This window comes from Triturus cristatus, chromosome 6 (assembly GCF_964204655.1).
Source record: "Triturus cristatus chromosome 6, aTriCri1.1, whole genome shotgun sequence".
Taxonomy (NCBI): domain Eukaryota; kingdom Metazoa; phylum Chordata; class Amphibia; order Caudata; family Salamandridae; genus Triturus; species Triturus cristatus.
The window spans coordinates 1,892,196,372-1,892,220,760 of NC_140589.1; the positions used below are offsets into that span (position 1 = coordinate 1,892,196,372).

General features: G+C 49.0%; 1 protein-coding gene across 1 annotated transcript in view; it reads right to left on the reverse strand.

Moving 5' to 3' along the window:
• Positions 1–24,389, reverse strand: part of LOC146822325 (uncharacterized) — a 670,174-nt gene that overhangs the window by 373,683 nt on the left and 272,102 nt on the right. The window contains exon 5 of the mRNA XM_085610040.1: positions 12,070–12,216. Coding sequence (XP_085466166.1) covers positions 12,070–12,216 — 147 coding nt within the window. The remainder of the gene's footprint in view (positions 1–12,069; positions 12,217–24,389) is intronic.

Genomic DNA, 24,389 nt, shown 5'->3' on the forward strand with positions numbered 1-24,389 from the left:
GGATTCATGCAATATTACTGTTGAAACTGTATAAAAAACAAATGACCTTCTGTGATAATCTTTGCATTGGATGTGATGACAAGGTCCTCAATAAAGTATGTTGGAAAAAAAAAATAAGATTGCCAATTCAATTATCTCTCTCATCTGGATCTCTTGCTTTCCTCATTCAACCTCTCTTCAACCCGCTGACCGGTACTTTCCGGCTCTGAAGTCATCATGCCATTAAATAAATATAATTTATCTTTTCTTCCTAAACACCAATCCTTTCAAATACCAAACTACTGCAATACTTCCTTTCCTTCACTCAACCTGCTTTTCTCAGAACGACTCTAATTACAACAGTGTAATCTACACACCACTTCGCGAATTGCCGCCTTCCAATAGATTAATCACATAAAACATGTCCATTTCATTCACTTCGACCCACCAAAAATGGCCGATATATCACGCAATAACCTAATTCCCCTTTTAATTATCTTTCCGTCAGCTACACTTACGGCTACACAGGTTCAGCACTCCTGAAGAGCAAATGCACTCGCAGCCTACAACGAAGGAAAGGGAAATTACCATGGCAAATACGCAGCGCGCGTCGCTCAGTGAAGCGTGAGGCATACAACGCCACTCCAACGAATGTAGGCTGAAGACGATCCCAAACCGCTATGTCTCGATTACGCTAAGGAAACAAACTGTATATTTCTTAAACTAAAAAAAACGGAAAACATAAAGGAAATGATTCTACAAAATCATACTATCCTCTTAAACTACAAGTTACTTACCTTCGGTAACAATGATTCTGGTAGCGACGATTCTAGCTGCAGATTCCTTAGCGTAGAATTATCCCCAGGCGTGAGACTGGACCCGGAAATTTTCTTGCCCAGCATCTCTGCGCGCCGGCGGGCGGTACCTCGCGACTCCGCCCCGATGTCCTCCGCGGGCGTGACATCAGCAAGGTCACATAAGCCCCACCCCGGCGCACTGACGTCAGTTTGCTTCGGAGAACCTTTCTGCACCACAACGCGGAGCCATCACAACAAAACTGAGGAGAACATGGGAACAGTGTGCGAAAAAAACAGAGAAACAAGAAGAGAGAGACACCGAGGAGGCTACAACAGGAAAGCCAAAGCAGGGAACGAGCAGAGCATCTCTGAGGAATAACTGTGCAAGCCGAGGTGAGAGCACCAGGCAGTACCAAAGTATCAGAAGGCCAGAGCAGAAAAGCCACAGCAGGGAAGGCGTAAAGCACAACTCTGTGGAACCAAGGTGATAGCCAGTCTGGAGGCAAAAGCATTGGAAGCGCCAGAAGAGAAAGAGAGAGAGAGAGACGGCAACCACAGACCACACAGCGAAGGGCCACAAGCCCAGAACAGAGGAGCAACAGCCATCCACCCCCAGACTACACAGTCAAGGAGGGCCACAGCCCCTGAAAGGAGCAGGGGGCCAAGGACAGGCCAAAGAACCCCCAACGTAGCAGACCGCAAGGGGATCAGAAACTGTAACAACAAAGGGAAAAAAGAGCAAAAGCAGGCCCCTACACTGGAGAGAAACCAGCTGGAGGGAGCCTGATGGAAAGAAAACAAAAAGGACCCCCACAGAAGACAAACCACCCAGAGGGAGGCGCGCGCAGAAAACCAAGCTGAGGGTCCTCGGAGAACGGGGTTGAAGGGTGGGTCATGAAGGAATCTGCGGCTAGAATCATCTCTACCAGATTCATCGTTACCGAAGGTAAGTATCTTGTACATCTGATAGAGACTACTAGCCGCAGATTCCTTAACGTAGAATAGATATCCTAGTCATACCCACAAGGGAGGAGGGGCTGCGCGAGAGCCTCCCCACAAGGAGAGACCCAGGGCCCCAGAAGGGGACATGTCACAAGAACAAGAAGGAAAAGGCCAGGAGATCCTAAGCCCAACCAAAGGAGAGCGTCCAATACCCCGCAGGAGCAGACAGCGCCCCTAAAGCCTCAAGGAGCACAAGGGCCACATCGAACCACAGAGATAGAAAACACCTTGGCCACAAGCAGCGGGCAGGGCCGGAACAGCTCCACAGCCAACAGCACAGGCGGAAGAAGAAAAGCACCATTGCGCAAATCCCCAGCGGAACCAGAGGCAGGGATGCAAGGGAACACATCAAAGAGCACAGTGGTGAAGTAGAACAAGCAAGTCTGTCGGGCAAGCACCGTCAGCAGCAGCAGCAACACCACGGAACAGCGCACCCAGAACAGCAGCCGAAAGCAGAGGCCAGGAAGGGCCAGGCCACACCCCAAGGAAGGGGCCGGCCCAGAAACCCACTGACCCGCGAAGAAGGGGAGGAGACCGGCAGAAAAGAAAGAAAGAGAGAGAAAGAGGACGGGTCCAAGCCGGCAGAGGAGCAAGCCAAAACACATGACAAAAACGCAGAACCGCCATAACACGATGCCGCAGACCGCAGGCCAGACCGGCCGAGCGATGCTGTGACAAGGAGAAGGACGGACCCAGCGCAAGCTGCACCAAGACAAGTGGCAAGAAATTCGCACCTGCAACATATTGTGACGCCACGGAGAGCAAGGAGCCCAGCACAGGACAGAGCTATATAATAGCTACCAGTACCCCACATAGGGAAAGTTACGTCCCAAGAACTATGGGAACCCCTCTCAGGAAACATAGTCCGAAGCAGAGGACAAAACAGAAAGACATGCAAAAAACCCGCAGACGGCTTACTAAGCAGGCAATAAAGAAGATGCCAAAGGCCTAATCTCAGGGCCTACTGGGTTACCAACAGCCAAACCAAGTCAACAAAGGGCCGGACTAGCAGCCAACAGCACCAAGGGCCCAACAAAAGGACCCCAAAGGCACATCAACCATATAGAACACACAACCTGGGCTACCCGTCAGAAGGCCCCAGGAAAACAACGGAAGAACACTTCCCAAAACACAGACCGACAGTCAGGTCACTGAGGGGGAGGAGGAGGAGGAGGGCGAAGCCCCGCAAAAAACCTCTGAATGGCAGAATCCGCAGGGGCGTGAAACAACAGAGCGCCATCAAAAGGGAGGTCAAGCAGCCGTTCTCTAACGTTCTCAGGGAAAACACTATCCCGTAGCCAGGCATGGCGACGAAGGACCAACGAAGTAGCCATGGTACGACCAAGCACCTCCGAAAAGTCCAGAGCCGAGCGAAGAATAAACACCGCCAGCTCCCGGCCATCCAACGCATGGTGCTGCAGATCAACGCAGGCACCCTCCTGAGAAGCGGAAGACATAAGGGACTCTGCCGAATCCCATAAGCAAGAAGTGTCCCTGGCCAACACACAAAGAGTGTTAAGGGCCCGCAAAGCAGCACTGGAGGAGGCAAAGATGTTGCGCCCCCAGGAATCTAACCAGCGGGCCTCCCGTGATGGGGGAGACAACACCGAGGGCAAGGAGGAAAAGGCAGTCTGTAAAAAAGGGCCCTTGGTAGAATGGTGGAGGGAAGGACAGACAGGATAATGCGGAGCAGGACGGTGGTGGTGCAGAAGAGGCTGGGGCACCGGGTCCCCCGTGGCAGGACCCCCCCCTGGCCCCCAAAAGAGAATTGTGGAGTGCAGCCGCAAAGGGAAGAAGCAGCTCCCGTGGGGAAATGGGCAGCTGGATCGCCCATGTGCAAGATTCCTGTAGCCATGGAAACAGCTTGAGCGAAGGCAGCACTCGCCTCCGTAGGGCCCCAGGGTGGGGAAAGCAGTTCCTCCGTGGGCGACGGCTGCAAGCTAAGGCGGCCGTCCCCCAGCCCAACCGGAGGAAGGAAAGGCCAAGCTCGAAAAGAGGGAGGGTGGACCGATGAATGGGGAACCTGAGGCGCCTCTGGCGAAGACTGCGGGCGCGGGGACGGCGAAGAGCCGTCCTTAGAAGACGCCGGGGGGAAAACCACGACGCGGCGACCCGTCTCCAGAGAAGACGAAACAAACAGCTGCCGAACCTCTGGAGAAGAGGGGGCGTCTGAAGACGATTCAACGACCCGACGTCGGCCCAGCGCCATAGAGTCTGCCACCGGCGTCAGGGCATCGTCGACCGGCGCCGAAGGGGAAGCCGGAACGACCTCCGCCACAACGCGTGGCACGGGAGACCGGGGCCGGGTCGGAGCCAGGGCGGCTAAGGAACGATGGCGAAAAGGCGTCGACTGGACCTCCGACGAGGCAGCCGCCTGCGTGGAGCGACAAGGGGGGCCCGGGGACACGCCCGACCCCTAGCCGGCCCTTGCGGCTCCGCCGGGCGCCTGAGCAGCGTCACCTCGGCATCGGACAAGGCCGCCGCCTGCCCAGAGGACCGAGGGGGACTCGAGGATACGCCCCGAGCCCCTGCAACCTCCCGCGACACGACAGGGACCCCCACGGGGTTTGCGGCGAGGCAGAGGCGCCGTGGTCCCAAGGAGGGAACCCCGAAGTGCCGCACCCCGAAGGCACCACATCCTCCGAACTTGGATCCAAACCTGTCGGCGGCGGAGCCGCTGGCGACGCCGCAGGAGTCCCCGCACGCGGCAAGGGATTTGCAGACATCCCAGGAAGAGAAGGAGAAGAAGGAAGAGCCAAAGAGGCCTGCAAGGCCGCCACATAGGCCTCCATCTGGGCTCTAGTCGCCTCAGCGCCGCGGAACAGCGGATAGGGTGGCAACGCACTGGGCTGCACCACCCGCAGAGAACCCACGCCCCCAACAGGCCGGGGACTGGGCCTCGGGGACAAACTGCGACACTTACTAACAGGTGAGCGACGCCCTTACAGCCTGGGAGAAGCACGATGTTGGAGACGGAAGCGGCGGTTCTTGAAGCCATCCGCGGGGGACGGACGCAGCGCCGATGCCGACCTGGACATGCGTGCCAAAAGGAGTTTCATCCGGCGCTCCCGCCGGGACTTCGGCTTCATTTGCTGACACGCCTCGCAGTCCGTTGAGTCGATGTGCACCCCCAAACACCACATACAGATAGGGTGAGGATCAGTTGCCGACATCTGGCGTGCGCATGACGAACACATCTTGAAGCCCAAAGGCATTCGCACACTGTACCCAGGAAAACGCGTAAAAAGAAGGCCTGAAACAGGCAAAGAACACAATCCGGGTCCGTGTTGCACGTAGAAAAGAAGAAAAGTGACCTCAGCGCGCAGGGTTGGGGCTTATGTGACCTCGCTGATGTCATGCCCGCGGAGGACGTCGGGCGGAGTCGCGAGGTACTGCCCTCCGGCGCGCAGAGATGCTGGGCAAGAAAGTTTTCAGGGTCCAGTCTCACGCCTGGGGATAATTCTACGTTAAGGAATCTGCGGCTAGTAGTCTCTATCAGATTTCAGAATCAAATATATTACAAACGCAATATAATTTACTAATCTAATTAAAATCCTGCTTCTGACAATTAGAAGCAAGTCTACTAACTGATAAACCAAGAAGAACTACAATCAAATCACTTATAACCTAAATAAAGCAAGCTTATAACTATTGTAAGCATATAAGAATTAAAACGTATTGTACGTATCTGGCTGAATCAGCATTTAAAAGAGGATGGACATTCTATGTGGGGATGATTTATAGCCTATCCTGTGTTCTGGTTCGAGAGTGTTTTGTGCAAGGTTCAATAAAGGAGCTGCTTGAAGTGACAATTAAAAGATACCTGCATAATGGTAGCCTCCGGTCTAGTAATGAAATTCTTGTCTGAGCATGACCAGGTGACATTTCATGCTTAAACGATGATAGGTTACTGGCTAAACTAAAAAATGATTTTCATAAGTGCTCTCATATTCCCCTCTCAATAGACATCATATAATTAAAATTGTTTGTTTCAGACCCTCTCATGTTACATAAACACATTTGTTAGTTTTTGAAATGGTTGTTTTCTTTATTTATGTGGGGAATTGAACGACCATGAGTTGCAACAAAAAGCCTTTCCTAATGTAGGAGAAAGGTAGTTGGATCCTTCCCAGCTTAGAAATATATTACTAAATTGCCTTATCTCAGATGCTGCAATGACTCGTGGTAACGGAAATGAATATTTCAATATAATACAATCCTCATATGTCAGATATATGCTTTCATGGATTAGAAGAGCTAAGACATATAGCCCAAGAAAAGGCAAATCTGAATTCCCTGAGAATTGTCTAAAATTATACTGGAATGGGCCAAAAATGGTGTACAGGAACTTAAAAAAATTACAGAATCAAGAAAGTTTCATGATGTTTGAAGAAGTTCAACAAAAATCTAATATTCTTTTCACAAGTAGTTTCTTCAAGTACCTGCAGTTAAGAAGGAACATGTTCCCTACCCAGTAAGCATCTGTTGGTGGCTTGTGGTGCTGTAAATTCAGATGCTGTGCATAATCCTGCCATCTAGTGTTGAGCTCAGATGTGTGCAAGTTGTTTTTCTTCTCAGAAACTATTTAGAATCTCAGTGTACTGTGACTCCCCCTTTCGCTGGTAATTGTTTTTCCACATGGCGAATCAGGATGAAATGTGAAGCAAAGCGTAGGATATAAGGTGTCCATGTGAAAGTAGTGTCAAGTGAATGAAAGCAATTGCAACTAGCACAGTCATCCGAGGAGGGGGGTGCATGTGGATCTGCTACACTACATGTCACAAACAGATGCTTACTGGGTAAGTAACATTTTCTGTTCGAGGCCTCTTTGGCTGTAGATCCACATGCTCATGTGAATAGACCATAAAGCAGTCCTCCTTTATAAGCAGTGCCTAGAGTGTGGGAGTTAGAGCTGTTTGAAATAGTGTATGTAGAACTGCTTGGCCGATTTAGCCTTTTGACGAGCCAGCACACACAGTAATGTTTTGTAAAGGTATGTGGTGTAGACCATGTCGTTGCTTTACATATATCAGCTATAGGGATGCTCCATAGAAGGGCACTGAAGCCCCTTTTCTACAAGTGGAGTGGGTTTTAGGATGAATGGGTAAAGTGATTTTAGCTTTAGCCTAGCGTGTTTGGATGCATTTTATAATCCATCTTGCAATGCCTGATTTAGAAATGGCTCTTCCTTTGTAGGGTTTGGAGAAAGCAACAAAAGGTTGTTGTGTTTTCCTGAATGTTTTACTCCTGTCACTGTAATACATAAGCTCGTTTTACATCTAATGTATGTAGAGCCCGTTCGCAACTGAGTCAGGTTGAGGGAAAAGACCACGAAGTTCAATGGACTGATTTAGATAGAACTGAGACACCACCTTTGGGAGAAATTTGGGGTTGGTCAGGAGTACAGCCATATCCCTGTGTATTTGGTAGAAGGATTCTTCCAATGTCAGTGCCTGAAGCTAATTGACACCTCTAAGAAAAGTGACAGCGACTAGGAATGTTACCTTTCAGGACAGAAATTGGGGGGGGGGGCTCAAATGGAGGGCCCATTAGTGTTGTAAATACAATTTTAAGATTCTATGTCGGAGCGCATGGCATCCGAGGAGGACTGACTCATTTAAGACCTTCCATTAAGGCTTTAATGACTGGGATTCTGAATGTTTCCTGTTTTGTAGGTATGCAGCTACTGCCGCTAGGTGTAGCCTTATGGATAAACCAGAGGTGTTCAAGTGAAATAAATAGAAGACAATGACATGTACTTTGTCTGATAAAGGATCGATGTGTTTGGAGCGACAGTAGTGAACAAATCTTTTCCATTTAGCAGCGTAGCAGGCCTGAGTAGTAGGCCGGAGCGCTACATTCCTATGGGAGAATGAGATAACCAAACTCTAGGATTTCAGGAGCCAGATCATAAAGTTAAAGGGTCTGAGGTCGGGTGTCTGATTTCTCTATGGTTATGAGTGAGAAGGTACTGCCTGTTGGGGAGTTCGTGGGGAACTACCAATAGTTTGAGGTGTGTGGTGAACCACAGTTGTTGTGCCCATAACTGAACCCCTAGGATGAGAGATGTCTGTCAAACTTTGTGAACTACAAACTGAAGCAGTGGGTGAGGCAGAAAAGCAAAAGCAAATATCCCTGACCAACTCCTCCATAGTATGTTGCTCTTGGACAGTGGGTGTGGGAACCTGAATGCGAAACTTGGCCATTTGACATTTTCTGCTGTGGTGAAGAGGGCAATTTGTGGTACTCCTCAATGTTGGAAGTATTAGGGAAGGACTTGAGGGTGGAATTTCCACTCGTGGACTTGGTGGCCCTGCTGCTGAGGAGATCTGCAAAGTTGTTGTCCACTTCTTGTAGATACTTCGCTAACAGGTGAATGTTGTTTGAGGGACCACCTACAAATGGTCTGTGCTAAGTGAGAAAGCTGGGGGGATTTGGTGCCCTCTTGCTTTTGTAGATAGTATATGGTTGTCTTGTTGCCTGTTTTGATGAGGAATACCCTGTCAATCAGGTGAGGAAGGAAGGTTTTCAGCACAAGGGGAACAGCTAGCAGCTCTATGTGATTTTTGTGAAGACTTCGCTGATTGTGTGCCCACTGGCTCTGGACAGTTAGGTCCAATAAATGCGCTCCCCATCCTGTAAGGGAGAAGTCCATTGTTATGGTCCTCTGCAAAACTGGGTCTAGGAAAGGTCATCATTTGAGCAGGTTATTGGTGTTCCACCACTGCAGAGAGTGGCAAGCTTAATGGCCAACCAAAACTAGATCTTCCCATCGACCTTCCTCTTGAGTCCATTGGTAGGCTAAACATTCATGCAACGGACGCATGTTTAGTCTTGCATGAGGTACTATTGCGATACATGAAGCCATCATACTGAGGATGCGCATTACTGTCCTGACTGCTACCTGTTGACCTGGTTGAAATTGGGGAATCAGTACCTGGAATGATTGTATCCTGTCAGTATTTGGGTATGCTATTCCTAGTTCTGAATTGAGTTGCTCCAAGATAAGGTTGGATTTGAAGGGGCTGGAGGTGTAAAAATGGGATGACATCTTGAAGAGTCACCATGAGAAAGTGTTCTGAGAGAATGTACTTCTTTAGAGGTCTGAGTTCTAATATTGTTCAAAAAGACCTATCCTTTTTGGAAATAAGAATTATACCAAGTAGACTCCCTTTAGTGGGGTCTAGTGTGGCTTTTTTGAGGAGTGCCTGTACTTCTTCCATGAGCAATGTTTGGTGCTGTGGAAAGAGTGTGTGAGGTGGAATGTTGGGAAGTGTGGAAGTGAGCTGCAGACAATAACCATGCTAGATGATATCCAACACCCACTGGTCAGAGGTGATGTTGTACGGCAGGTGCTGTGTGACCGGGGTGAATGAGAGGTAAGTCAGGCCTTAGTGGTAGTGGCAGATGTTTTGGTGAATCCACGTTTGCCTCTGCCTTTGGAGTTGTTACCTCTACAGGAGCCTCAGTACTTGTAGCTGGTATTGAGTGGAGGTTTCAGTAGATGTTTTGGACCCTCCGTAGTAGGATGAGTGGCAAAAGGAGCCATGCTGAGAAGGTGTTTGCAGTGCCCCCATAGCTTTGGATGCTTCAGTATCTTTTTTGATCATTTCCAATAAAGTATGTACCTGAGGGCCAAACAAATGTTCCCCATGAAAGGTAGGAGCCAGCAGATTATGTTGGACTTCCGATTTAAAACCAGAGACCCGAAGCCAAGAATGTCTACACAATAAAACAGTGAAGTTTACACCACTAGCCGCAGTGTCTGCAGAGTCTAGGGCACAACATATGGTTGTATCGGAAATTAACTTTCCCTCAGAGGCTATTTGGTGGCCTCTTTTTGCGCTCTTCTGGGAGGTATTGGAGGAGTTCTTCCATGTTGTCGTAGTGGGCCTGATCATATCTTGAGGGAAGGCCAATAGAACAAGCAATATGCCAAGGATTGGCTGATTGTGCACCTAATTTCCTTCCTGTGGAATATATCCTCCTACTCTCTATCTCATTAAGGGGCATCACCAGTTGTTTGAGAGGTCGCTTTTTTGCATGCGGTTGCTACCACTTTAGAGTCTGGAGGAATTTGACCTTGTATGTAGAGCAGGTCATTAAGAGATGCTTTTTATTTCTTGTCTACCGTTAGTGTTATAATCCTAGATCCTACTGGGTCTTTAAATATATCTGGGGTGTGGCGAAGCACACCCTTTAGCATTGGTAGGTATTGGATGGAATGCTGTGTAGAGGGAAGCACTTCAAAGAGGAAGTATTCCTCCAATGGATTCTTGTATAATTGTACCATGTAGAAGGTAGCAGCCCTACCAATGAGGTCATGATAAGTTGTAGTGTCATCTTGGGAGGATGACTTAGCGGGATATAGATTAAGGTCTGTATCCACTGGTGGGTCCGTGTCATATGTATCCCAAGGTTCCTCTTGTGATGCAATATCAAATGTGTCCCCTTTGTCTTGTCCTCCTATATATGAATGGAGTGCCCCTTCAGGTGAGTGTGTTTTAGGGTAAGCTGGCGAAGCAGGTAGTAAGGGACAATTATATGCAGCTGGCAGAGGTGGTGGGCTAGTCTCTAAAGTGCTTGTTGCCTTGTCCATTTACTTTTTCTCTTTAGGATGAGTTGGTATGACCAATGTATCTCTAAAAAAGATTGCTGCCTTTTGGAAGATTGGAAAACAGTTTGTTGAGGGCGAGCATTTATCAAGCTTGTGCCTGGGTGGTTCATTAAATGATTCTGCCAGGTATCTATTTCCTCCTGCAGTCTTTGAAACAAGGGTTACAGGCACCCCAATCCATGTGCTGCTCTGCTGTGCGCCAATGATCTTGGCTCCAAACGTTTTGGCACCGACAATGGCTTGTGCTTCGACGCCAACGTTTTCAGCTCTGACTTTATTCCATGGCAGAAGTGGTGGGCTCCGAAGGAGTCATCTTTGTCGTTTTGTACAGCGCAGAGCCAGAGCTGGACTTTTCCTAAGGCGATGGTCGTGCCGACCATAGCCTTAAGGCAGGGGTGGCCTGGCAAACTGCTTTGTTTGTTCAAGAGTGAGTAGGTGACCCTTTGTAGTGGTTTGCTGGGGTTGAAGACGAGTTGCTGATTGCGTAGGAGCCAGATCTTGGACCTCTAGTTCTGAGCCAGACCAGTTGTCTGGGGAGAAGCCGACACATGTGCATGATGTTCCATCTCGATGTCCTCGGGCTGAAGAGGTCTGCTGTGTCATCCACGCTCCTTCAAAACATTTTGAGTCATGGAGCCTGATGGTCATGCAAAGGAGCAGCAAGCCTCGCAGCTGGCCTTGCTGTGTTCAGGGGAGATGAACCGATTGCAGGTCTGGTGGAAACAGGTGCAAGGGGATTTAGCATGACTCCGAGGACAGAAACAAGAGTGCGCTTTCCATCACCATGTGGTCACGGTGGGGGATATGCCTAAGTAGGAAGGTAAGGACCCAAAGTTATGGAAGAGAGAGAGAGGACCACCATCAAAAACATTACAGACATTCAGAAGGTATGAACGGAGAAAAATGCAGCATGAGAGCATACGTCCGAACCCCACGGCAAAAAAAACAATGACTTTACACATTACCACCGAAAGGAGGAGTCAAACTACCTTGTGACTTTCAAGGCTTTCTTCGAAGACATCTTGCACACATCCGAGCCCAAAACTAGATGGCAGGATTATGCACACCATGTGTATCTAGAGCCACACACGCCTCAAACATTATATTTCGGGCACACATGTTAGTGAGAGGGCAGAAGACTTTAGAGAGGCAGTCCGTCACACACCTGGTACAAATTACAAGGCTCGAGTTTAGGATAAATTTGTAGCCTTGCTTGTTAGAAATCACAATATGATCAAAGCAGGTGGAAACTGGATCGAGGCCATCAGTTTTTCCAGGGAGAATGTGGGAGGATAATCAAAGAAATTATTTTTTCAAACCTCCGTCGTATGAAGTATTTTTCAATATATGAGCTGTGCGTAACTCCAGACCACAGTAAAAATGTAAACAGCGTATTCCATCCACCTGCACAAGATGTGTTATTGAGATTAGGAATTGGAAACATATGTTATGGGACGGGAGACCCATCAAGCCCTTTTGGAGGTCTGTGTGTAAAAGGATACAGGAAAAGGGAGAGTATGTTTTGGCTCCAGAAACCTGTGCAGCTTGTTGAGCCTAGGCTAAGGGACTAACATATCAAACACACACAATCTCACTGCCTGAAAATGATTTATAAATGAGCTAAACATCGAGGATCGAAGGAAGGGAAAATAAAGCAGGATATTAGCCACGTACCTCGCTGAGGTTTGGTGCAGGTTTTCGCGCAGCCGCCGCAGCACTTTTTCTCATCAGGACAGCTGCCATCGCTCAGGCACTCATCGGGCTTCAGCGGGAAGGCACACTTTATGGTATCATCTTCAGGGGGACACAAGCCCACTTTGTCTGTAACAGAAAAAGTTCTGATTAACACAATGGCCGGGATTTCCTAATGGCTGCACAGGCGCTCGAGAGGCGCTGCTCAATTTTGCTTTTAATGGTAAGTACATTGGCGCAGTGCTTTGCGTGGCTTTGCTGATTGCTATTAGATCATCCCCCAAGCAAACACTCGGCTTCGCTGCCAGCAGCACACACATTCATTCAAATCAGTGGGTTTGAAGAAAATTGCCAGAGAAAAGGGCAGGAGAAAAAAACTGCAGGTTTTCTTTTTGTTGTCATTTTCAAGTAAAACATATTACTGTACAAAAACACTGCACATTATCAGTGAACCTGAAGAATTTGCCGTTCAAAAATAAGAGAATGTTGCCAAAAACAAATTGAAAAAAACGAATATTGTAAGTTGTTGAAACTGCAAAATGATTAATGTCACCCAATGATGTCACTGAAAATACAATTTCTTGCAGCGAAGCCCCCCCAAAAATAGAAGGGTTGATTTAGCGTATGGCAGCTGTATAACAGGTGATTCTATGTTAGATATGTCTGCATGATGCTTCAACATCCATGAAGGGAGTGCAGGTGACTCCTCTTCCATGTATGCTGCTGTGTGAAACTGATGAATTATCGAAAGGTTCTAGTCCATTTCAGTCCAGAAATTATTTGTATTCACCATCATGTTAACTTTCTGATAATCAATTAATTGTTTAAAAAGGTACAGAAAGAAAGGGGCATGAAGCCAAAATCAAATTTCAACTGTCCCACATAAATGTCAAAGCCACTCTCCTCGCACAACTTGAACATTTACACTCTGCCATGAAATTTCAGAGGCCTGAAGAAATGTAGGAACAAAAATACCTCAAGTGTGAATCTGAAGAAACACAATCAAGCATCTCTCAACCCTTCTCTGGAGCAACCCCTCCCTATGCAGCCTCCCTCCAGAAGGAATGCAAAGTCACGCTCATGTTATGTCCGCAAGAAACTGAAAACCTCTCATCTCCACATCTTGAGATCATGTTGATGTGTGCATCTCAGTTTCTGGATCAAGTATCGCCCTTTCTGATTGGATGGATTCAATCAATCAATCAGGGATTTGTATAGCACGGCTATCACCCGTGGGGGCCTAAAGGCGCTGGGGAGGGGGTTGCTGGTCGGACTGGGTGGAGAATCATTAAAAAAAACAGGTCTTGAGGTCCTTCCTGAGGATTCCTTTTGAATGAATGAATGAATGAATGAATGAATGAATGAAAGAGCTTTTATATAGCGCAACGTTCACTACAAGGAGTATCTTGGCGCTGTATGCGGAGAAAAAGGGCACCTGAAAGGAGAAGGGCTGGCACAAACTAAGAAATCAGAGCTTTAGATAAGAGACCAAACTGTTCTCTGGGATACCAAAGATCCAGGGGGCATATTATCAAGGACCGCGTTAAAAATTATCACCGGTTTAGCAGCAGAAAACTGCCACTAAAGCGGCGATAATTGGCTTGATAATATGCCCTTGAGAATTCCAATAGAAGTCCATGTTCTGGCGTGAACATGGGCTTCTATTGGAATTCTCCAGGACATATTATCAAGCCCATTATCGCCGCTTTAGCGGCAGTTTTTTGCCGCTAAACCGGCGATAATTTTAACGTCGTCCTTGATAATATGCCCCCAGGTTTATAAGGACTTCCTAAAATTGAGTTCCGTTTGTGTGTGTCTAAGTTGAGTTGGCAAGGAGTTCCAGGCTTTGGTCCCTAGGACCGCCAGTGTCTTTCCACCCCTGGTTTTAAGTTTAAAGTTGGGTACTGTTAAAACATTCTCTGAAGATGACCGTATAGTACGTTGGGTGGTGAATGGCTTAGTTCTGACATTTAGATATTCTGGTCCATTTTTTTTTGTCGTTTTATAAATGATGGTCAGGACCTTAAAAAGAATCCTCTTATGGCCGGGCAGCCAAGGCAGGGTTTTAAGTGCTGTTGCTGAGGAGGAGTCTCTGGGCAGTTTGAGTACCAGCCTCGCTGCAGCATTCTGGACAACCTGTAGTCTTTGCAAGACCTTTTTGTTGGTTCCTGCATAGAGACTATTACAGTAGTCCAGATGAGATAGAATTAAGGCTACCACAACCGTCTTCTTGGCCAGCATTGGGAGTAGATCGAAAACATTTCTGAGGATTTTTATTACTTGAAAACAAGTGCCTGCCACAGTGAGAGCTTGCTTGTGGAAGGATAATGTGTGATCACATTTTATTCCCAGATTTCTCACAGTGACTACTGTATTAGGAGGTGGAGCCGAATTTGACGGCCACCATTGATCCGGTCTGAACACGTTGGTCTTGCCAAACAGCATAATCTCTGTTTTAGAGCTATTACATTTCAGATGGTTTAGTTTCATCCAATCCATCAATGCTGTTAAACAGTGGTGACATTTTTCTTCTGCCTTTTATCGAGGGTAATGATCAGTTGAGTGTCAGTTGAGTGTCATCTGCATAAGCGATGCATTCCACATCATAAGTGTCCATCAAAAGAAGCATTGGTGCCATGTATAGATTTCAAAGGGTTGGGCTCAAGCCGAGCCCTGAGGAACCCCTGATGCCAGCCCTTTTCCTTGCGATTTGTAACAGCCTAGTGTTAGAATCTGATGCCTGTTTTCTGAAAAGGATGTAATCCAGGCCAATGCATTGTTTGTGATTCCACTGCATGCAAGTCTGTCTCTCAGAATATCGTGAGAGACCGTGTCAAACGCCGCTGGCAAGTCCAACAGAACCAGTACCGCATCCTTTCCCTGATTCATGGCACGTTTTAGTGACTCAGTGGTGTGCAGTAGTACTGATTCTGTTGAATGACCCAGTCGAAAGCCAGATTGCTTGGGATGTGAGATGTTTGCTTCTTGTGTGAAATCATTGAGTTGGATGTTAATATTTCCGTGCAATTTTACTCAAACATGGCAACAATGAAATGGGCCTAAGATTGGAAAGGGATGTGGGATCTGAAAGTTTCTTTTTTTGAAGTGGCTTCACAGCAGCAGTTTTCCAGCTATTGGGGATTTTAGCTAGTCTGAAGGTAGCATTAATGATCTGATTAATGATGGGATTGATGGTATCCACCAGCGCATGTAAAATTTTGGGGGGACAAGGATCGAAAGGCGAGCTAGATTTACAAGAGAGAATAGCTTGCCTGGATTGTTCTAGGTTGATCTCCTTGAAACATATGAGCTCCTTTTTTCTTTTTCTTGGGATCTGGACGTTTTGCATTTGGGGGAGAGTTTTAGTAAAGTGTTTCTTTAAATCAAGGTTTTGTTATCGAAGAAGTCAGCGATTTGATCGCATAGATCCTGTGAGGGAGGGATTTCCTGTTCTAGGCTTTTAGGATTAGTAAACGATTTTACTATGTTAAAAATAGTCTTCTGGTTATCTGCTTTATTTATTAAATTTGAATAGTACGTCTTTTTTCCTATTTTGATATGCTGGTAGTAAGATCTAAGAGCTAATTTAAAAATCACCAGGTCTTCTGTTTTGTAGTTTTTCCACCATTGCTTCTCTAGTTTTCTACATTGTCCCTGCAAGGCTTTTAAACTAGGGGTGAACCAAGGAGCTGACCTTTTTTTTATACTATTTTTCTTTAGAGAAGCTAAAGTGTTGGCCAATGATAACATCCATTCATTAAATAGATTATTGTCTGTTACAGGGTCCCCCGTGAGAGTAGGTTTTCCTGCTCTCTTCTCTACTCAAAGTCTGCCTCCTGCTCTGATCTTTATTCTTGTCTCTTTAGCACACTTTGGGGCACATGCATCATTGCTTTTAGCAGACGCCCTTTGCAACCGCAATTTTTGCATTTGGGAAGCATCATCCCAAATGCAAAAATCGCAATTTAAGTAATCACAAAATTATGATTACTTAAATTGCGATTGCATTTAGGGAATCACAAAAATGCAATGCAACAACAACAACAACAAAAAATTGCGATTTTTCTATTAAGAAATGCAAATTACCATCAACTTTAAGTTGATGGTAATTAGCGAAAACTTTGAAAAATGCTCAAAAGGGCATTTTTCAAAGTTACATGTCACACACACACATGCCTTTGGGGCATGTGTGTGCGCAACATGGGTGTACATAACAATTTCAGGGGTGCAACAGGTGTCCTTTTGGCACCCTTGTACCCTTGAAATTGCATGCGCAATTTGAGAGTACCAATGAAGTACTCTCAAATTGCGCATGCAATTCCCATTGATTCCTATGGGCCTCCAGACCCATCGGAATGAATGGGAATCAATTCCTTAATTGCGAGTCGGAATTTGTGAGTCGCAATCAAGGAATTTTAAGGAATCACATTTTTTTTTTGCAAATCCTTCATGCATTGCATTTTGCGATTTCTAAATAGCGAATCGGTAAAATTCGCTATTTAGAAATCGCAAAATGCGGGCTTGATGCATGTGCCCCTTTGTTTCTGCCTCTTTCCTTTAAATGTTTCATCTGTTTCTTCCTTCAGTTTTGACGCTGAACCAATTAAGTACCTTTTTCAAATGCTCTCAACATAACTTCTGATTTTAGTTGAGTCTTGTATAAGTCTTTGTTATGTTTGGAAGGGGTACATTTAGTGTGTCTCATCCATATTGTGAATTTTTTAAGTATGTGTCAATGTTTTGCTATCGACATTTGGTCCCAAAACATCAAAATTCTACTGGCAATTCAAAGGACGTGTTAACCCAATCGCAAATGAGAAGGACTGCTAAGGAAAATATTTGCAGATGATAAAAAAGTTTGTTGTGGAATAGGCAGTGGTCCACAGGAGCACTGTCAGCTCCAAAACAAAGGAAAAAAAGTATTTTCCTTATAAATTGAGCCTCTTTAAAGGTAAATGGGCTTTTTTCTTTTTAAAAGCTGACTTTATTTAAAATGTGATCACAGACACAGGGGTCTGCTAACCACAGCAGACTAGCATCCCTGTAATGACATCCAACTGCAGCTAGTAGCACTTTGTGAGCCAATATGATTTGGAATTTTGTGAACCAACCTTTTTGTACATAGGTAGGTTCAAAAAAGTCCTTTTTATTGGCAAAAAGTAGGCGAGCAAATTTGCTACCACTTAATGTGAATGGAAATTTCGTACCTCAGGCCCATAATTAATTATGCAGGTATTGTATATCTCTAAAGTATTTATTCTAATAGTGTAAAAACACTGCATCTCTTATGGAAATATATAACACTGACTGGATAATATAATGATTGAAGTCATTTGAGTGTTCAGCTAACCCACCTTTGTAAACCTACTGCACTCTTTATGAGTAAGCCTTGAGTGTTTCAGCTCACTGCCCACTTAATATTAAAGGCCAAATGGAGGTTATGGGCCTTTCAGTGAGCTCCCAGTGGAATCTAGTTTCTGAGGTTGCAGGGACAACAGACAAGACTTGTTACTGGGATTGCCAAGGTGTCCCTGAGTACCTTTCCCTCAGAAGAACATCCTGGGCATGGATAATATTAATGAAAAGCTAAATGCCATACAAACGCTTGCAAGACCATTGCTAGGTTGTGCTGTCGACCCTCACGAGTTGACCTGACTTTATCTGTCATTGCCCGGCCCCATTGTCAGCCATTGCATGTCTTGAGAATGCAGACTAGAGTCAACTCTACTCAGGGGCTAAGATAAAGGAAAACTGACAGCCAAGTTATCACATATATAAAAAAGTTTCCCAATGATATCACAATGAGTACTTTCATAGACCTTGGACTGTTTATTTTTAGGAAAGACAGCACATTTAATGGCTGTTTCAATGATTTCCATAATGACTCTGCATAGAAAAAAAGATGAAATGCAGTATGCTTTCAGAAAGGGTGATATGGCTAAAATAAGACCTGGTCCAAGCTGAATGTCCCAGTTTTTAACAAACTACTTTATTGCACCAGGCCGGGCATGAAACAACTGTGGGTCTTCGATCATAGCCAGATTCCTTACTGGCTTATGGAGGCCATGGAAAAAAGCTTACCAGTCACTGTAAAAGCTTAGGCCGTTCTTTGCCTAAAGCTTCCTGGTTTTATTAAATACTAAAACTTGAGAAGAAACAATGTAAGGTTCTGGAGAGGCTTTGGAGAACATCTTATACAGAGGACACCAAAACTAATTACAGAGCAGCATTAAAAGAATATCATGGGCTCCGTTAATCTGCTCAATCCACTTTTTCTACGCGTTCAAAATTAACAAAAATTACGTTGGTGAAGGAATGATCTGATCTTTGTAATTTTCCTTCCTCTCTTCCGCTTTCTCAAATCCAACGTAAGGAACTTGACCCTGTTCCAGGCAGGTTGCTCTCCACGTCGCACAGCTCCACCTAACTGTGCCCTTGCTCCCACCCTCGCTGCTGCCGCGAGTTCGAGCCACCTGTGTTGCTTCTCCGTTTTCCTTGTTGCCGTTTCTTTGCCTTTTTATTTTGCCTTCTTTGCCTTGTTTCTCTATTCCATCCCACCTATTTTTACCATTTCTGCTCTCTTCTCTCCATAGCCTCTCTTTTACTGTTGGCCTTCTGCCACCTCACTTTTCCGCAGCTACGTCCCCTACGGCCCCACCCCCCTCGCTCGCCCATTTGCTCCCGTACCCGCCTCCCAGCTGCTCCTCCCTCCCACCTTCCCTTCTTAATGGCAGCAATTGCGTGGCCACGCCGCTGGTGCACCGAAGGCGTGCCTAAGGTAAGCCCGTCCACGCCTGGACCGGCCCCAGCACCAGACCCCTTGGCCCCCGCGAGCACCACCACTCCCAACGTCGCTACAACGTCAACATCCTCCATGAACTCAACGCCGGCCGATCAGCCACCTGCTTCCAGGCACACCCGAAGCACACCCACGGACCCTTCTCCTGCCGAAGCTGCAGCTTCACCAGCCACCGAACACCTGCATGCCCTAACCCACCCACCAGGGCAGGTCGCCACCATCTCAGATGCATACTACTCAACACGTGCTCCGTCCACAAGCACGCCATCAAACTCTGGGACCTATTCGACTCATCCTCCCCAGAAGTCGTCTTCTTGACGGTGACCTGGATGAACCCGTCCTCGGTGCCCGACATTGCCATAGCCAAGGAGCGACCCTTTACCCTACCTGGTAGGTCGCTCCCCCTCCGCACAGCACTGCCTATGTGTCTGCCCCAGCTGCCGCTGCTGAGGAAGTTCGAGGTAGGCTTGTTCTCACTGTATTGCCTGTACTGCTTTTCCGTCATTGTTGTGCCCGTAACTGCTGTTCTCTGTCCTCCCCCGCTGCCCGTGTCTCTCTGCCCGGTTTTCCCTCTGCTTCCCTGGCTGCCCCTGTGTCTCTCTGCCCGTTTTGCTTTTTGTTCCCTAGTTGCCCCGCTAACCCTGTGCCTGTTGTGCCTGTTTTGCCTTCTGTTCCATTCGCTGCCCCCGTATTTCTGTAACCTTCTTTTGCCTTCTGTAACACTCGTTGCCCCCAAATTTTGTGCCTTTTGCCTTCTGTGCCCTCGTCGTCTCGCTCCGCTCCCGCCGCTGCGTCCCCTGCGGCCCTGCGCCCTTGACTGCCCATTCGCTGCCCCCACCTCCGCCCGTCTGCACCTGGACCGCGCTCAGCGCCAGAACTCCTGGTCCCCGCACCCGCCACAAGGAACGCCGCCACTACGATGCCAGCACTCTGCATGCTCTCAACTCCGGACGGACCCACACCTGCTTCAAGGCTGCCCCGAAACGCACACACGGCCCCTTCACCTGCCGGAACTGCAGCTACACCAGCCTCAGAGCCAACGAACCACCAGCCAAGAAAGACCTCAACCACCTCCGATGCATACTTCTGAACACCTGCTCCGCACGCAAACACGCCGTCAAGCTCTGGGACCTGCTCGACACAACATCCCCGGACGTCGCTTTCCTGACAGAGACGTGGATGAACGACTCCTTCGCACCCGACATCGCCATAGCCATCCCAGACGGCTACAAGATCACCGGCAGAGACCGCACCAACGGAGTCGTAGGAGGGATCGCCATCGTCCACAAGAACAGCATCAGGGTCTCGTCTAGCACCGACGACACTCTCAGCACCGCCGAACACGTGCATTTCCAGATCCACACAGACCCTAAGTCCACCCTCAGAGGCACCCTCGTCTACCGACCCCCCGGACCCCGCCCCCAGTTCAGGGACTCCATCGCCGACTTCATCAGCACGCACGCCCTGACCTCCACCGACTACATCCTCCTCGAAGACCTGAACTTTCACCTTGAGAACAACAACGACAGCAACACCCCAACCCTGATCGATAACCTCGTCAACCTCGGACTGAGGCAACTCGTCACGACGCCCACCCACTCCGACCGCCACACGCTCGACCCCGTCTTCTCAAGCCCGCACATCTCCTTCAACCACACCACCGAACTCCTCTGGACCGACCACCGCTGCATCCACTTCACTTTCCAGAAACCCACCACACACCACTGCACCCAACAGATCCCCCGCTGCTGCTGGAGCAAAATCACCGAAGATCAACTTCATGCAAACCTCGCCCTCAGCCCACCCACCGTACCCTCCAACACCGACGACAATGCCCACAGCCTCAGACGGTGGATCGAGGACTGCGCCAACACCCTTGCCCCGCTGAAGAAACTCCCCTACAGAGACACCAGCAAAAGAGCCAGCTGGTTTACCCCAGAACTCCTAGCCTCCAAGCAAGCTTGCCGGAAGCTAGAGAAGAAACGGCACAGCGAACAGACCCCGGACAGCCACGCAGCACACAAGGACGCCATCCGCAACCACCACCACCTCATCAAGGCTGCCAAGTGGTCCTCCTTCAAAGACCGCCTCGATAACAACGAACACGACAGCAAGGAGCTCTTCAACATCGTGAAGGAACTCTCCAACCCCAGCTCCAACACCAACGACATCCCGCCGTCTCAAGCCCTGTGCGACTCCCTCGCCCCTTTCTTCCACCGCAAGATAGCAGACATCCACGACAGCTTCGACACCCAGACAGCCCCAACAGACAGCAACACAACAGACTCCCCTCACATCATCGACCACGACCCCTGCTAGCCTGGGCCAGCGTGAGCATCGATGACAACATCAAGACCATGAGCACAATCCACTCCGGCTCTCCGTCAGACCCATTCCCACACCACGTCTTCAACAAAGCAAGCAGCTCCATCGCACCCCACCTGCACAACGTCATCAACTTCTCCCACGAGACCGTGACCTTCCCAGAGAGCTGGAAACACGCCGAGATCAACGCCCTACTCAAAAAACCCAAGGCAGACCCAAGAGACCTCAAGAACGTCCGGCCCATCTCTCTGCTCCCGTTCCCGGACAAGGTCATCGAGAAGATCGTCAACAGACAGCTAACCCAATACCTCGAAAAAAACTGAATCCTGGGCCCTTTCCAGTCAGGGTTCCGCAGCAACCACAGCACCGAGACGGCCCTCATCGCTGCCATCGACGACATCAGGACCCTGCTGGACAGCGGTGAGACCGCAGCACTCATCCTCCTAGACCTCTCCGCCGACTTCGATACCGTCTGCCACCGTACACTACGTGCACGGTTCCACGCCGCAGGGATCCGAGACAAGGCACTGGAATGGACCACATCCTTCCTCTCAGGCAGAACCCAGAGCGTCCGCCTCCCCCATTCCGATCCAAAGCCTCCGAGATCATCTGCGGCGTACCCCAGGGATCCTCCCTCAGCCCGACACTGTTCAACATCTACATGACCCCGCTTGCACACGTCGCCCGACAGCACGACCTCAACATAACCTCCTACGCCGACGACACTCAACTGATCCTCTCCCTCACCAAGGACCCCATCACCGCCAAAGCCAACCTCCACGAAGGAATGAAGGCCGTCGCCGACTGGATGAAGATCAGCCACCTGAAGCTGAACTCGGACAAGACGGAGGTCCTCATCCTCGGCTCCAACCCTTCAGCCGGGACGACTCCTGGTGGCCGACAGCACTGGGGACAGCCCCGACATCCACAGACCACGCACGCAACCTAGGAATCATCCTAGACTCAACGCTCTCAATGACCAAGCAAGTCAACGCCGTCTCCTCCTCCTGCTTCAATACCCTCCGCATGCTCTGCAAGACTCGACTACGGAAACGCCCTCTACGCGGGAGCCCCGACCAAGCTCATCAAACGACTGCAACGCATCCAAAACGCCTCGGCACGACTGATCCTCGATGTACTACGCCACAGCCACATCACCCCCCACTTGAGAAACCTGCACTGGCTCCCCGTCAACAAGAGGATATCCTTCAAGCTCCTCATCCACGCACACAAGGCACTCCACAAAACCGGCCCTGCCTACCTCGACAGACGTCTCTCCTACATCCCCAACCATCAGCTACGCTCCGTCGATCTCTCACTAGCCACCATCCTGCACATCCGAAGAACTGCCACTGGCGGGAGATCCTTCTCCCACCTTGCCGCCAAAACCTGGAACACCCTCCCACTGAGCCTACGACAGACCCAAGACCTGCTGACCTTCAGGAGAACACTCAAGACCTGGCTGTTCGATCAGTAGCAGCCCCCCCCCCAGCGCCTTGAGACCCTCGCAGGTATGTAGTGCGCTTTACAAATGACTCATTGATTGATTGATTGAGCCATCCTAGACGGCTACAAGATCACCCGCACGGACCGCACCAACAAACCAGGAACAGGAATCGCCATCGTCCACAGCAATACCCTCAGAATTTCGACCAGCACCGAAGACACCCTCAGCACTGCCGAACACCTGCACTTCCAGATCCACATCGATCCCAACACCACCCTCCGAGGAACCCTCATCTACAGACCCCCCGGACACCGAACACATTTCAGCGACTCCATCACCGACGTCGTCAGCACGCATGCCCTTGCTTCCACAGACTACATCCTCCTCAGAGACCTGATCTTCCACCTCGAGAACGCCAACGACAGCAACTCCACCAACCTGCTCGACATCCTCGGACTCAAACACCTCGTCACGACACCCACCCACTACGCCGGACACACGCTCGACCCAATCTTTTTCGCCAGCAACCACATCACCTTCAGCCACACCACCGAACTCCACTGGACCGACCACTGCTGCATCCACTTCTCTTTCAAGAAACACACCACGCACAACCACCCACAACGAGTCCTCCACCGCAGCTGGAACAAGGTCACCGAAGACCAGCTAATCACCACCCTCGCCTGAGACCCACCAACTGACCCCACCAACACAGCCGCCCTAAACTTCAGGCAATGGATCTATGACTGTGCCAACACTCTCGCCCCAATCAAGAAACCCTCAAACAGACGCACCGACAGGAGGGCCATCTGGTTCACCACCGACCTCCAGGCATCCAAGCAGACTTGCCGAAGACTCGAGAAGAAGTGGCGCCATGAACAGACACCGGACAACCACGCAGCCCTAAAGAACGCCAGCTGCAAGCACCACCAACTCTTTCGATCCGTCAAAAGGACCTCCTTCAACGCATCAACAACAACGCGCACAACAGCAAGGAGCTCTTCAACATCGTGAAAGAACTCGCCAACCCCAGCTCCAGCTCCAACGACATCCCACTGTCGCAAGACCTCTGCGACTCCCTAGCCACCTTCTTCCACCGTAAGATCGCAGACATACACAACAGCTTCAACACCCAGACCCCCTGACAGCCACCGACACTTCAGACTCACCGCCCCCCAACCACACCAGCCTCCTACTGGAACCACATCAACGACGACGACACCATCAAAATCATGAACACCATCCACTCCGGCTCATCATCCGACCCCTGCCCTCACCACATCTTCAACAAAGCGAGCTCCATCATCGCACCCCAACTCCGGAAGATCATCAACAGCTCCTTTGAGACCGCCACTTTCCAGAAGAGCTGGAAACATGCCGAGATCAATGCCCTACTAAAGAAACCCAAGGCAGACCCTAAGGACCTCAAGAACTTCTGGCTCATCTCCCTGCTCCCGTTTCCGGCAAAAGTCATTGGGAAGACTGTCAACAGGCAACTGACCCGCTTCCTTGAGAAGAACAACCTCCTGGACTCGTCCCAATCGGGATTCCGCAGCAACCACAGCACCGAAGCCTCCCTCATCGCCGCCATTGACGACATCAGGACCCTGCTGGACAACAGCAAAACCGTGGCCCTCATCCTCCTAGACCTCTCGGCCACCTTCGACACCATCTGCCACCACACCCTACGCACACGCCTCCACGACTCAGGGATCCGCAACAAAACCCTGG